A 16,546-nucleotide genomic window follows, 5' to 3' on the forward strand; every position below is an offset into this window, starting at 1 on the left:
GATTGGAGACTGACGAAAATTAGGCTTGGGGTGGATTAGTGATTGTGCATTGAGCATTGACTCCCCTAGACAGAATTTTATTGTTGTTAACAACCATTTGATCAATAAATATGAGAGATGCCCTCACAAAAAAAAAAAAAAAAGTATACACTTCCAATTGTAAAATAAATAAGTAACCGGGATGTAATGTATAGCATAAGGAATATAGTCAAAATATTGTAACAACTTGGTACGGTGATAGCTGGTACCTAGAATTATCATGTATATAAATGTTGAATCACTGTGTTGTACACCTGAAACTAACGTAATGTAATACTGTGTGTCAACTACCCTTCAATAAAAAATAATTACCTACAAAAAAAAATAATAATAAAATTAAATAAAATTAATTTTCAAACACAAGTCCAAATGTGCATTACGAATCAATGGTATTTTACTTTTTTATGTCAAATAATTAGAAACTGGCCTTAAGTTCTATGAACATTTTAGACAACACTCTGAAGGGGAATATATACCCATAAATGAAATAAGAAAAAAGAAATAAATTTTAAAATTACTGATTGCCAAAGGAACAGAGTTTTGTAAAGAAACACATTTTAACATGCTACCAGTGATGCAAGTGCTGAAATATTTAGGGTGGAGTATACTGATGTCTGCAACTTACTCTGAGATGTATTTTTAAAAAAACCAAAAAACTAAGATGGACTAATAGATAGATAGAAGGATGGAGAGAGAGATGATAGAGCAAATACAGTAAAACATTTAGAACCTACTAGGTCAGCTCGTGGATATTAACTAAAGTTTTTTCAACTTTTACATATGTTTGAAAATTTTTATAGTGAAATGGTTGGGAAAAATATCACCAGAGTGCATCTTAATATCTATTAATACCTATTATTAAATCATACAATAAACAAAAATACTAATCCTTTGTAAGTTAATGAAATACAACTTAATTTTGATATGTGTATGGATCACATATTAAAAGAGACATGAAGGCATGGTTTGTATTCATATGGAATAAAACATTAAATTATGAATCATGAACACTGAAGAAAATAAAACACACAACACCAAAAAGCAGAGAAGAAAATGGTAAAATATAAATGTACCCTAAGTTTTAAGGTATACAACAAGTTTTAGGATTTTTCCTGAAGAGCTATAACAAAAATTTTAACTAAGATAAATAATAAACTACTTTGCTTTGGTTATAGACAGAAATGGTTTCTCCCCAAAAGAAAAAAAACATTTTTCTTCACTCTCATGTAATCAGTATGAGACTGTCCCTACCTCTGAGATCTGGCCACAGGGTCTGATGGTGAAATGGTTTAAAAGAGCAGTTCTTACTACCAAGGGCGACTCATCTCCCTTGGAAGACCTGCGCCTTCAAGCTTTGGCTTGGCTGACATGGACACAGTGTTTCTCCAGCAGTGAAGCTATTCTGAACTCTCCTTTTTTACAAAAAGACTCTTTCAATTTGTCTTTTTAATATATGATGAAAGATTATGGGAGCCAACTGCCAAGTAGCTGCTTAGATAAAACAACTGAAAGGGAGACTCAGGGCAATCTCACAGGTATTATTTCTCTGGCTGATCCTAAGAGCTATTCAGCAACACACACTTTAAGGAACAATCCCTTCAGTTTCTCTTTTTATCTAAAGAAAATGAAAAGAAATACCAAACTGCTATTATGGAAATAGGGTAGGCTTAGTAAGTTAATATTTCAGCTTTTTAAAAAAATTTTTATTTTGGTATCATTAATCTACAATTACATGAAGAACATTATGTTTACTAGGGTCCCCCCTTTACCAAGTCCCCCTCACAAACCCCATTACAGTCACTGTCCATCAGCGTAGTAAGATGCTGTAGAATCACTACTTGTCTTCTCTGTGTTGTACGGCCCTCCCCGTGCCCCCCCCCACATTGTGTGTGCTAATCGTAATGCTCCTTTTTTTTTCTCCTTCTCCCTCCCTTCCCACCCATCCTCCCCAGTCCCTTTCCCTTTGGTAACTGTTAGTCCACTCTTGGATTCTGTGATTCTACTGTTGTTTTGTTCCTTCAGTTTTTGCTTTGCTCGTATACTCCACAGATGAGTGAAATCATTTGGTACTTGTCTTTCTCCATCCTGCTTATTTCACTGAGCAAAATACCCTCTAGCTCCATCCATGTTGTTGCAAATAGTAGGATTCGTTTTCTTCTTATGGCTGAATAATATTCCATTGTGTATATGTACCACATCTTCTTTATCCACTCATCTACTGATGGCGTTCAGCTTTCTAATTTATCATTTATCACCAAACTTTCACAGTCTTAGATAAACCTGTTCAAAACAGTTTTCATGCTATTGGCACAAATATTTTCTGCAAATCTTCATAATTCACCAGGCTATCTCAAAGATAGTTGCATCTTTGAGTATAGTTTACTTTTTCCTGGCCGTAGATAAAATACCTATTCATTATTTTTTTTTAATTCAGAAAAATATGAAAAAATGGGAGAAAAAACATTTTGTTACAACTCAGATAAGCAATCACTGCTAACATTTTGGATTATTCACTCATTTTCTACTGTCTTACTGTTTATAAATCTGAGCTTATATTGTTTTCATAAGAGTTGTATGTTCCTCCCATTTCATTAACATTTTAGAGCAAAAGCATTTTCCAAGCCAATAAAACTCCCCATAAACACCATTTGTAATGGCTGTATTGTATTCTGTTGGATGGATATTTGATAATTACTTATCTATTCTCCCTTCTGGCTATTTCCATTTTTTTGCTATTGGAAATAATGCTGTGATAAACTTCTTTGACAGTATTTCAGATTATTTCCTTTTGATAAGTTATTATTTGAGTGGAATAACTGAGTCATTTATCAACATTTTAAGGCTCTTAATAAATACTGTCAAACTGCATTCAACTCATTCTCTGTAGTAAACACTAACAAAACTTTCTAAATTTGATAAATGACAAACACACTATATGTCATTACTATTTACATTTATATATCTATTATTAGCTTTTCAAATTAGTCATTTCTATTCCTGTATCTTCTAACCTAGTAATTCCACTTCTTGGAATCTATACCAGACATATTTCCACAAATATGTCAAGATATTTACAGGGATGTTTACTGTAGCAACAGAGTAAGAATAGGTAGGGTAAGGGAAAGGCATCTTTGACTTTATTCATTTCTTATTAGTTGAACAAATTATTGTAAGAATGGACTATTTTAATAAATGAAAACATTAAAAAATTATATTTTCATATTTTTCCTATTATTTATATTGGACAAAATTATAAATATAAAAAAAATCAATGTTATCTCCTGAAACTCCTGAAAATCCTTAATTCCAACAAAAGAGAAAAACCATCATACCTGATTCTTTAGCATCTCCACCTGCTAGACTTCCATTTTCTTGTCGTGCTACAAGTGCACTCAGAATAATATTTGTTGCCCCGACCCTCGGCAGAGTGACATGTGTAAGAAATGGCAAGTTGTTTCTCTTGGCAAATGCCTGACTTGTTTCTCTCCTCTTCCTGAGGAAGCCCCCTTCTGGAAATAAAACAATCCATTTTCTATCTCTGCTCCTGTAATTATTTTCTAGATGTTTCTTGAGAAGCAGCAGTTGTTGGTCACGATGAGATTTTCCCTAGAAGGTAGACACACATATATAGTAAGTATGGGTACATTTGAAATTAAGATGCTTTAAAATTTAAACAGAAATAATAGCTTCTAAAGTAAATCCCAATTATAGACTGCAATATTGATTTTTCTTTACTTACCTCCCCTTTTGACCATAGCATAAAAAGAAGTTACTAGAATATTAATAAACCCTCTTTCTAAAGAAAAAAATTGCTCCAATTCATTGACTCTTTACTGAGTGCCTACTACCTGTGAGACACTGCCCTACACAAAGGAGACAGAGAAGTAAGAAAGAGACCCTCTGGGAGCTTACTGAGTTGAGGGGGAGACAGGAAACAGGAGTGTAATTCAACTGGTCATAAGTGTTAGGAAGAGTAAGAGGACAGAGAGGGCCAACAGGGTCAGGAAAGCAGCTCTGAGGAGGTAAAATCTGAGCAAAGAACTGGTCGTGGAGGAAGAAGCCCTGTGAACAGGAGAGGCAGACAGAGTCTTCCAGGTGATGAGAACACAAAGGACCAAGGCCCTCAGGTGGGAATAAACTTGGCGTGTTCAAAGACCAGTATCAAGGCCAGTGTGGCTGCAGCGTGATGAACGAGGAAGACATTGGGAGGAGAGGAAATTGCAGAGAGGAGATCAGGGCCTTGAGCCTGGTAAGTAGTTTGGGATGGGAAGTCCTTAAATAGTTTTGAAACAAGGGAGTGTTGTGACCTGATTTACATTTTTTAGAGATCTGCTGGCTCCAGTGATGAAAAGACCACAGTAGCTATGCAGTAGTTCAGACAAGGGAGTTTGGTGAGGTTGGACTATAGCACATTGATGAGCAGTGGATACATTCAGGGTAAAAAATCTGAAAGTAAAGCTAACAGGACATTCTGATGGGCTGAAAGAGAGGCAAGAGGAGGACTTGGAGCCTGAAAAGAGAATCTAGAAAAATGTGTAGGGGAGCCCCAAACCCACAATTCAGTGTCACAAAGATTCCTCTTTTTGGTATGACCCATTTGCTAATGGTTTTCCAGCCAACACAATTACAGAAGCTCCCCAAAATACTTTGTATGCTTTCTCCCAGTCGTTAAACTATTCCAAATGCAAAACAACTAAGACATTTTCCTAGCTACTTTTCCGAATTGAATAGATTATGATTAAGCTTTATTTGCTTATTAAATTCCCAAGACTAGGTGCAAAATATTTTTAACATTCTTGGAACTATTTTATCAAAACTGCACAGTAGCAAAGTCACAAGAGATTTTCCTTAACATTAATAATTTTTCCTTTCTTTCTCCCCATGTTATAGATTTTTATTACTATATATCAGGGGGAAAAACATGCTCTTTAGAAATGAATTTGCAAATCTCTCCAATATTTTGAAATACAGTCTTTAAGTATGAAAAAACTTTACAATGTAAAAAGGAACACATTATTTTCTATTTTTATCCCCTCAAAGTGCACTGATAATTTGGCCTCGTCTTGATGCCTGAGGATTATAATGAGGGTCACCTGTTAACAAAACACTATAAATCCAAAAATTTCTTCAGATGCATTATGTAAGGTGCTTAGTTAGCTTTCTCCTCCAGACAGCAAATAAGCTTCAATTGTTGGTTCTACTATCTTCCCCTCCAGTGATACTCTTAGATATTAGGCTAGGTTCTTTGTTTAACTGTTCTGATCACTGTTTATTTTGTCTTAGCCTGTGGCCAGTCCCCACTGCCCCTTCCTTCTGAGGGTCCAGTGCATGCTTTTATTCATCTCTGCTCAGAATAACCAAGGATGTTACCAGAAGAAACTAGATAATCACACAGCATGTGAAAAACAACAATATGTTTTGTACATAAAACTATCTGAGGTAAAGTATTTTGTGACACCTATTTTCACTGAGCTTAGAAGTTTTCCTACACATTTCCAGTTTACTTCTGAATTTGTGGTTCTCAGAAGAGGCTTAATTAGATTCATCAGTTATTCATTAAGTACTGATTAATGTGCAGGTATACTGCAGAATCCAAGTTGAAGTTGCTAAATATATAAGTTCCAGATAAATGTGGCATTGCCATACATAAAAACTCTTGCATAGCATATTTCAGTTATCCATTTTTTAGAAAACAAAGCATGTAATAGTAGCCATACCATGGAAATACCGTAATGTAGTGCTGACTTGACAACAGGGTATAATTATTTTTCCTACATGAAACTATTCCTAATTCTTGGGACCCATTCTCAATCCACATTTTCTATTAAACCAACACTGATTCTTTAGATTTATGCCAAATTTCATCCCTAAAGTTTTTCAGGTTTCACAGAAATCTGGTGTATTCACTTTTCCTACTATGAATTCCCAAAATATTTTCTTTTATTTATTTAATAATCTCCCTAATGCTCATATAGAGTCCTTCTATATCATGTAATAGTGACTTGTAAATAAAAATAATAGTGAAAATAAAGATCATCATAGTGGTAATCATGATAAAAATGATGACAAAGGCAGCAGGCACTGCACTGAGTGCTGAACATGTATTGCTTCATTTAATCCCCACAAAAGCCCTTAGAACACAAAGTGAGTACCTATTATTCTCATCTGAAAAATGAGGAAACTTAAAGAGTTTAAATAACGTGCCCAATTCACATAGCTAAGAAGCTGAAGAGCTGAGAATATGGCATGTGCTTGGTGTTTACTAAACATTGTACTGTTTAGATGGGAGGAGGAGGGTAGATATTAGAATATTTACAGTATTAGCATTTTAATGCTTATGCATACTTAAATTCAGATTGAGATAAATGTTTTAGGGAATAAAGACTCAGAGGAAGATGGCCCCTGACCTACTAGAACTGGCTCTACCTGTTATAAACAGGTTTATTAAACCTCTTGTTACAATAAAGAATCCATCTGATCAGGCTGTCACTGTGGGAAAAAGTGCTCATTACTTACCTGTCTTATAAAGAAGTCTCCATGAATTAGAGAAACAATTCCAAAGTTTGTGTATTTAAAAATATGATCCATCAACCACATCATTTGAGCAACAACCTAAAACATTTAAAAGCAAGAAACAATTAAATGTTGGATAGAAGAAACCTGACTACAGTCTAGCCAAGTCTCTAAGTTTTAAATATAATCTAAGCTACTTAATTAACCTAAATATCTTAAATCTGGTGTTATGTCTTTGAATAAAGCACCTTTATAAAGTTTACTTTTACTGCCTTCATCATTTTTATCATGAAAACTAATAGATCTTGATTCCAAGTCTTAAAATCCTAAGTCACAGATACATACACATACACACACACATATGTATATATATATTATATATATATATACACACACACACACATATATATATTTCACTTAATGATTTCAAATTTGTTCCATTCTAAATAAAGTCTCTGTAATTATTATATAACTTGTAAAATTATTTTCAAAGAATATGATAAAATATGGTTACAGTTATCAAATGAAGGCTATAAGCTTAATTAAAATACTCATTCATATCTAAAGGAGAAGACTTTATTCCAAGCAAATTTCAAACAGAGGTCTAAACATGCTGCTTTTACAAAAGCATTATAAAAGCCCACAAATAACATATTAACATATTAAAGTTTATACCTTAAATTTTTTTACTATCACTAAATAGTTCAGTTACATGATTCCTACAGCATAATCTTTACTATATTAGATCACTTTTTAAAATACATGTCCAGTGAAGAGTTGATTTCCCCAGCTCAATTTATCCAGAAGAAAATAATCACCAACATCTCGTATTTCAGTCTTGCTTTGCTTTGTGATGATGACTACTTTGTTTAAGTAAATTGAGATTTGAACTAAATGGAATTTATTGAAAAATGCTCCAAGGAGCAAAACAAAAATGAGCGGATTCAACCTACAAAACTTTTGAGCTTCATAGACACCAAGAATGGACTAGTGATTACCAAGGGGGAAGGGCTGGTGTGGGTCGAGCAGGAGTGTGAAGGGGAGAAAGGGGCATAATAATTTGCAGTCACAATATAAATTGGTCACCAGGATGGTAGTACAAAATGGAGAATATAGTCAATGATTTTGTAACATCTTACTATGCTAATAGATAGTAACTGCAGTAGGAGGGGTGAGGATTTAATAATATGGGCAACTGCGGAACCATGGTGTTGTATATTTGAAACCAACATAAGATTGTGTATCAATGATACTTTAATAAAAAAAAAATTATAAACACACACACATAAAAAAAGTTTGAGCTTTATACATAGTATGAGTTTAGCTATAATTTATTGGTCTCTGGGTTTAAAATATCAATACTAAATTAACTAACTTTTCTGTTTGACCTTACTTTTTTTTTTTTTTTCCTGGATAATTATTTTTTATTGAAGGGTAGTTGACACACAGTATTACATTAGTTTCAGGTGTAGAACACAGTGATTCAACATTTATATACATGATAATTCTAGGTACCAGCTATCACCATACCAAGTTGTTACAATATTTTGACTATATTCCTTATGCTATACATTACATCCCAGTTACTTATTTTATAATTGGAAGTGTATTTATATATATATATATATATATATATATATATATATATATATACACACACACACACATATATATATATATATATTTTTTTTTGTGAGGGCATCTCTCATATTTATTGATCAAATGGTTGTTAACAACAATAAAATTCTGTATAGGGGGGGTCAATGCTCAATGCACAATCATTAATCCACCCCAAGCCTAATTTTCGTCAGTCTCCAATCTTCTGAAGCATAACGAACAAGTTCTTACATGGAGTACAAATTCTTACATAGTGAATAAGTTACATGGTGAACAGTACAAGGGCAGTCATCACAGAAACTTTCGGTTCTGTTCATGCATTATGAACTATAAACAGTCAGTTCAAATATGAATATTCATTTGATTTTTATACTTGATTTATATGTGGATACCACATTTCTCTCTTTATTATTACTATTTTTAATAAAATGCTGAAGTGGTAGGTAGATACGAGACAAAGGTAGAAAACACAGTTTAGTGTTGTAAGAGAGCAAATGTAGATGATCAGGTGTGTGCCTGTAGACTATGTGTTAATCCAAGCTAGACAAGGGCAATAAAACATCCACGTATGCAGAAAATTTCTCTCAGAACAGGGGGGGTGAGGTTCTAAGCCTCACCTCTGTTGATCCCCAATTTCTCACCTGATGACCCCCCTGCGACTGTGCCTGTCTTAGGTTGTTCCTCCTTTGAGGAATCTTACCCGTCTCTGGCTAACCAGTCATCTTCCAGGGCCATACAGGGAAATGTTAAGTTGGTAAGTGAGAAAGAAGCCTTATTGTTTGAAAAGGTTAGCTTTTTACTTCTTTGCATATTTATGCCCTGTGGCTTCTATGCCCAGAATTTGTCTTGAGGTGTCTTTACCACTTGGAAGAATTATGATACTCGGTAAATTCGACATGTGGCACGAATTCTATTTAAGGGTTGTAATTAGGTAGGATGTTTGACCTTACTTTTATAATGTATTTACCTCTTCAGTTAGAAGGGTCACCTAAAACAAATAAATTTAACAAGACAGTCAACCTATCTTCTGAGACTTGCATGGATAATTCTAACTTATTTTAGGAGAAATGTTACAAGTCAATAAATGTTTATCTAATCTTTCTTTTGGCAAATAAAAATTCAGTTTTTTCATCAAATGCCATGAAAGGGAAAGACTCCTCACTTGACAGATACTTACTAAAGCAACACTGTCAGTGTTCCATAGGCATTTCACTCAGAACTTTGTTAGGTATTTTCAAGAGACAAATAGGTCTACATCAATTATTATTTATCTGAAAGCAGATTTTCTACCTATCAAAACATGTAAAGAGGCTTACGTGAATGACTCCTTCTTTATATCCTTCTGAAACTATAGTGAAGTCAATGTTTCTCCTCTAGAAATTTCTAAGGACGATTTTGGTTGTCACAATGAGTAGGGAATGCTACTAGAATTTACTGGGTAGTAGCCAGGATTGGAAATCATCCAGCAATGCCCAGGACAGGTCAGGACAACAGCGCTGTCCTACCGAAGTGCCAATGGGGCCCCCACTGAGAGGCACTGCCAAGTGCTAAAAGTAGTCTTCTGAATTCAAAAAGCTATGTTATGCTCACATCATCATTAAAGTAACATGTTTTAACTGGCCCACAGTTTAGCACTAGCATTCTATCTTTGAATGTGCCCATGGAGTGTGCAATAAACCAAATTAACATTCTTACTTGTAAATACAAATTAAAATTGTACTATATTTATTAGGCAAGAGGTAGAGATTATAATGCTTCCAGCTTTATATTTCTCAATAACTCTTTTATGACAGAAGATAAAAAATTCTTCAAGATTTCAAATTATTTGGTAATATCAAATAATAATAAAAAAATTGGTTAGTTCTGAACATAAAATTCTGAACATAAAAACAAAATTACTCTGGACAGAAAAGTGAACCTTAGACTAACTAACAGAAATCTTTTTACAAAAGCAAATGAACAAACCAAATATCTTATTCTTTTTTTTTAAATTGAAGTATCATTGATATACAATCTTCTATTAATTTCAAGTATACAACATAGTGGTTCAACAGTTACCCATATTATTAAATCCTCACCCCCACTAGTACAGTTACTATCTCTCAACATAGGAAGATGTTACAGAATCACTGATTATCCTCTCCGTGCTGTATTACTATCGCTGTGACCAACTTATATTATGACTGAAAATTCAAACCAAATATTCTTTTGTCCACATATTGGGGGATTTCAGATTACCTCATATTCTAGTTAGTACAGTTGTAATCTATGCCATACTGGAATTAAAGTAATAAAATTAGGCATATTTATACTGATCATTTTAATCATTCTTTGATACTCAAAAACCAATTATGGACACTACAGACCCTCAGAATAATCACTGTAAATGTATGAAGAATATCAGGAAGAATATAAATGTTTATTAATTGGGGATTCTCTTTGATACAAACCAAGTAAACTAGTTTTCAGAAATTTTTAACATCATAAATTTAGGAGACAGGTAATAAATATTATTTTAAGTGCAAAATATATCTATGCAGTGGTATTTTAACAATTCAAGATTCTGAACATAAGAAAGAATTGAATTTATTCTACATTCCAGCAAGATTATGCCTCTGTCTTCCAGATAAACATATTTCACAATAAACAAACATATGTACCTTTACTCTCCCCCCATTTTCTGACCCCAACCTAACCTACTGAGTCCAGATCTCTAGAACCTAAACACACCAGGCTTATTCTTCGTTGGTGTCTTGGCCAAGACTGTTACTAAGGACAAAGGTCCTTGCTTCACCACTCTGCCGTACTAAATTATTCTCACTCTTCAAGGCCAAGTTTATGTCCTCTCCCCTCCATCAAGTTTTCCATATCATCCAGTATAGGCTGAGCTCACCTTCCACCAAATATGCCTTACTCTGCAATTAACTATTGTTTGCTATACCGTCCCTTCACCTGCTACAGAACTGGTAGCTCTTTCAAAAGCATCTCTTATAGACGGTGTTCTACATTTATAGATGCTGCCCATGAACATCAAGTACTTAAGAAAGACCTGTTCATTTGTTTTGCTATTAGGTCAACTATTAACTCCATTAATTTTACACACTTTCTATTTATTTAGTTTTCTATGCATATAACCTCTTTAACTTCTCCTAAGGCAATTAATTCTTTTAAAGCATAAGACTATATTAATTTTAAACCTATCCAATTGATAAATACATTTTAGTAATCAATATAAACAATGTGAAATCAACAGTTCAAACACAGCCTTAGTAATACTAAATAGCTTTCCTTTCAATTTGCTTTGTAAATGAAATACAAAATATTATTTAACTTACTTTATTCTAGCTAAAGATCCCCACAATCACCTAATTCACTGATCAATTTTACTCTCCTATCCTGAGCAATACTGCCTTTTGTGTCTGTAGTTCTCAAACTGGCAATCCACCACTTCACCATCAAGACAGCCCCCAATTTGAACCACGTTAACTATGTTTTCATTTCAGTTATTTTTTTTAAGTTTATAGAGGTATCATTCACATTATCCCAATTATTTTTACGTGTCTAAATTCCTCTCATAGAGTAACTTAGAATTATGTAAGTTTTTCTTGTTAAAATTTTCTAAATTTTCCAGGAAAGTCTACATATTAAAGTCTAAGCCTCTGATCCAAAACATAGTAAAATACTGATTGATTCTCTGTCAATCCCGCCTTGCTGCTGTCCACTGCTGCCTCAGGATGGCTTACCAGTCCTTTGTCTTGGAGACACATCATCAGAGTACACACATCTCCTGTCGCCTGATGATTCACCAGCATCACTGCTTCATCTTTTGAAATTGCTTTAATATCTTCCCCCCATTCCATCACTGTAAGAATGAAAAAGCTGTCACTTTAAAGATTTTTCCATTTCTAGAAGCCATGTATTAGAAAAACTGGTGTAATTAACAATGATATAGCACCTAGCTAAAATTTCTGGAAAGTTTAGAAGTAAGTTTACTTTCTATAAAAATCAGGACATTGATAGAACACTTTATTAGAGCCCCAAAATTTCCATTAAAATTTAGTAAGTAATACCTCTGATGTAGAACTTTCTTAGAATTTATCCTACAGAAATATTTGTCCAAATAGGCAAGAATATATGATAAAGGATGTTTATTGGAAGTTAACTGTTCACCAAGAGAGAATGGATAAGAAATGTATGATAAAATGGGAAAGTATAAATCCATTAAAAGAATGTAGGGTATCTTTGTACACTAACCCAAAAAGGACTTGTTACCAAGTAAATAGCAAATCATAAAACAGTGTATATAGTATGGTTCCAACTTTTTAAAAAAGGAATAAACTTATATGCAATTTAATACACTGAAAGAAGTCTGGGGAAATGAATTCTAAATTATTAATATTCATCTCCATGGGAGACAGTTCCCAGAGCCCTTCAAGTTCTACTTTACAATAAAATATGAAAACATTACAAAAATATATAAGTACTCTCATTTTAAAGTAAGAAAACTAATAATGATGTTACATTTGTTAAAAATCTCCGTATGTTAAGTTATTGCACCAAAACCTTCATGTATGCATACTCTAGGGAAAACATTGATTTCTCCATACAGTTAATGCAAATTTTATAGTAAATTTACCTTATTGAAAAATAAAATTGTACATCAGTTTTAACATCAGGATTCTACAAAGAAGCTTCTAGGGTTCCTCAAATGTCTGGCATGAATTACTAGAGGCTGATTATATATTAGTGTTCATTCATCTCATTGCTGTGAGGAAAGAAGTTGAGCCACCAGTGTGTGGTAAGTTCTGGATAAACTAGGGATGGGGAGGCCAGAACCCACCTGCCACCCCTCTCCCTGTCTACCTCCTTCCCCAGTCACCCTTCATTTATACCCTAACATACTGAGGCTCCTCATAAGAGCTCATCTGAGAAATGGGTTCTGCTAATTTTTTTTTTTCAGTTAAAACCCATTTAAGTTTTTTGGAAGAGTTCAGTTCAAGGCACTGATTCATTCACTTTACAGATCTTTAAATTTTGTTAAGGGAATTTTCAGCTGGGCTGAACATACTAAGTTGTGGTGCCTACTTGCAAATCACTTTGCAATCTATCAGATGTTATTACTAATACTCAAATAGCTTACACTATATGGGAAAAAAATTTATTTTACGATTTTTAAGTGAATGCAGCATGGAAACCACATAAAGGGCTATCAGAGGTTCCTTATGAGCTAGAAGAACCCTGGGGGAGCCCCACCCCTTGACAAATGCAGCAATCCCAACTTCCCTTCACAGGGGCCTTTCCTTTCCCAAGCTCCCAATTCTCTTTAGCTGACTAGCTACCTAGACATATTTAAACAGCTTTTCTATCATACATGGCTACGGGGAATATGAATTGGTATAATAGTTTTGGAAGTCAACTTGGCACTATATATCAAAAGCAAGAAATATGAAAATCTTTCTACCCAAAAATTCCACTTCCAGGAATCTCTTACAGATGCACTTATTTATGTGCTAAATAACACCCACGCAAGGCTATTTGTTTTGGCAATCCTTGTAAGTACAAAGATGAAAACAACTGAACTGGGAGACAAGCTCAAATCCACAGAAACTGGAAAAATGGTGGTCGCCAGTGGGGGGAATGGGAGGCTGCTGCTGCATTAGTACAGAGTTTTGGTTTTGCAGTGTGACAAAGTTCTACAGATTGTTTACAAAATAATGTGAATATACTTAACAATACTGAACTGTACACTTAAAAATGGTTAAGGTGGTAAATTTTATATTTCATATCACAACTGAAAATAAAGGAGACCAGTTAAATAAATTATTATGTATCTATACAATAGAATATTATACAATCATAGCATTTGTATACTAATATGGAATGATATACTTCCATTATAAATAAAAGCAAATTGTAGAACAGTATGTCAGGAATGCCACCAAGAGGGATAAAGGAGAATATATTTACTATATGAAAACTCCCCACTCCCCATATCACACCTCTGTTGACAGCCCTTTGCTGGAGACACACACACACCATTAATTCATTCTTCACTCAATGAATCGGCATCAGTCACTATTAAGTGTTATGGATATAAAATAAATAAGAACAAAACAGCAGTTAAAATGCTCAAGAAAAGTCTAGCTTGGTTCTATAAATATTGGACTATTAAGAGGTAATGTGGAAAGTCTCTGGCTCCACATGCATATAAATACAGGTTTCATAATCAATATTCCTTTAATGCAATCTCTGTTATGTGAATGGATACTGCTAGATACCTAGGTCTATACAGTGGGAAAGCATATATGTAAATATAACTGCAAATAAAAAGAAGTTTTTCATGTAAATTGTATCTTACCTGTTTATACAAAATAGATAAATCTATTGAGTGTGTTTGGTTTACATATCAAAATTTAAATTGAATTTAGAACCCTCTCTACTGGGTTGCATACTGTCCCCCAAAATATATATCCATCCCCAAACTGTGAATGTAACCTTATTTGGAAACATGGTCTCCACAGATACAATCAAGTTAAGATAAGGTCCATACTGGATTAGGGTGCGCTCCAAACCTAAATCCAGTATGAATGATGTCCTTATAAGAAGAGAGGAATGGTGTTCTTACGAGAAGGGACACATGGGGAGAATGCCATGTAGCAATGAGGCGGAGACTCGAGTGAAGTGACTACAAGCCAAGGACTGCTGGCAACCACCAGGAGCAAGCAAGAGGCAAGGAGGGAAGCTTCCCCAAAGCCTCCTGAGACAGTATAGCTCGGCTGATGGCTCAGTGTCATCTTTCTAACCTCCAGAACTGTGAGAGAATAAGTATCTGTAGTTTTAAAACCCCCAGTTTGTACACTTTGTTATGGCAGCCCTGGGAAACCAACGTACCCCAAAGACCTCACCTTTTTCTATCCCTTCTCTTTTCCATTTTATTCTCCATTAATTTTTTCCTTATCAAATGTGCACTTTAAACATCTAGAACATTTTAGTAGACATCTAACATTATGTATTATAAAATAGTTCTCAATGTTCATCTCTATAATACTTTCGGGTATGATCATTAAGGAACTAATCCAATGTATATTTTATCTGTCAGCCACAACTTAGCCAAACTTTATTTTCAAACTAAATGCCAATTTACTAAGACTCACATGACATACTAAATAGAACAAGTGAAACTAGCTGGAACAACTTTTTATTAAGAAACTATCCTGATGTAGCAATAAAGTCATGCTGAATTCTATAATAATCCCCATTTTACTCAATAATAAATTTAATTTCCAACATCTACTCTTCTTTTACCATACTTTTACCATACCACTACCCACTTTAATGATCACTGTCAGTAAGTTACATGACTAACAAAATAAAAATAAAAAATGCTTGTAGAGAAAAAGCATTTATTTTTTGTATGAAGTAGCTACATTCCTCAAATCATACCTTGCTATCCCAGAACCAGTAAGTATAATAATGGAGCCAATATCTTAACCAAGGAACAGAATTATTCATATGTTAAAGAACAGAAGCTATGGATGCCTGCCAATTTTCATATTGTACTTGATTAGAAGAACAAAAATATTTTAACATACTGTTCTGTGAATTGAATTCTCAAAAAAGAATTGGGTCAGGTCTACTATTTCCAAAGGGAATGAAGGACAACTGAATAAAAACTGGAAGAAAAGTTCTCTAGTTAGAACTGAATTATTTAAATTCTTCTTAAAAGCCAAAGAGAAAGGTTAGCACCTACTACACCTACACACACACACACACACACACACACACACACTTTCTAACATAACAATTAAACTTCCTCCAAAAGTTACAGACTAGAATTGCTCAGGACAGTTCTCAACTCAAAAAGAAAATAAAGAAAAAAACAACAATAATCCATCACAAATTCCTCAACAGTGGGGCTAAAAGCCATTATACTGACCCAAAACACAGAATATGAAAAAGGTTGCTTAATATATAACCATAATAGCTTAACCTTTCGAAGTTTAAAAATTATGCTTGAAAGCTGATACCACTATCTTGCCATTTTGTGCCTCAGTTTTCTCATTTATGAAACATTAATAATAACATTATTGCTACTCAAACTGTAAAAATGAATGAGATATAACTGATATAACCACAGAAATCCTGGATAACCAGATTACATGACAACTGAAGTCACTTTTGGAATCACTATTAACTAAGAGTCATACATCTACTGTGTCATGCAAGGTCAGGTATTCTAATATGAATAGTAAAGATTAAAACAAAAAAATTAAAAACACAGGGAAGAATTTCACACAGCTCAAGAACTGTGGCTTTCAATAGCCCACACTGGAGGCAGACCGGACTGGGTTCATCCAAAGTTGGTGGTTAGCAGAGC

At 34.0% G+C, this 16,546-nt stretch overlaps 1 protein-coding gene across 7 annotated transcripts in view; it reads right to left on the minus strand.

The window, feature by feature from the left end:
• LPGAT1 (lysophosphatidylglycerol acyltransferase 1) overlaps positions 1-16,546 on the minus strand; it is an 84,729-nt gene that overhangs the window by 41,082 nt on the left and 27,101 nt on the right. For all 7 annotated transcript variants that reach the window (XM_036912475.2, XM_057507993.1, XM_036912473.2 and 4 more), the window contains 3 exons: positions 11,913-12,031; positions 6,556-6,651; positions 3,372-3,645 (listed from right to left, as the gene is read on the minus strand). In XM_036912475.2, the coding sequence (XP_036768370.2) occupies positions 3,372-3,645; positions 6,556-6,651; positions 11,913-12,031 (489 nt within the window). The remainder of the gene's footprint in view (positions 1-3,371; positions 3,646-6,555; positions 6,652-11,912; positions 12,032-16,546) is intronic.

The sequence above is a fragment of the Manis pentadactyla genome, chromosome 9 (assembly GCF_030020395.1).
Source record: "Manis pentadactyla isolate mManPen7 chromosome 9, mManPen7.hap1, whole genome shotgun sequence".
NCBI classification, from domain to species: Eukaryota; Metazoa; Chordata; class Mammalia; order Pholidota; family Manidae; genus Manis; species Manis pentadactyla.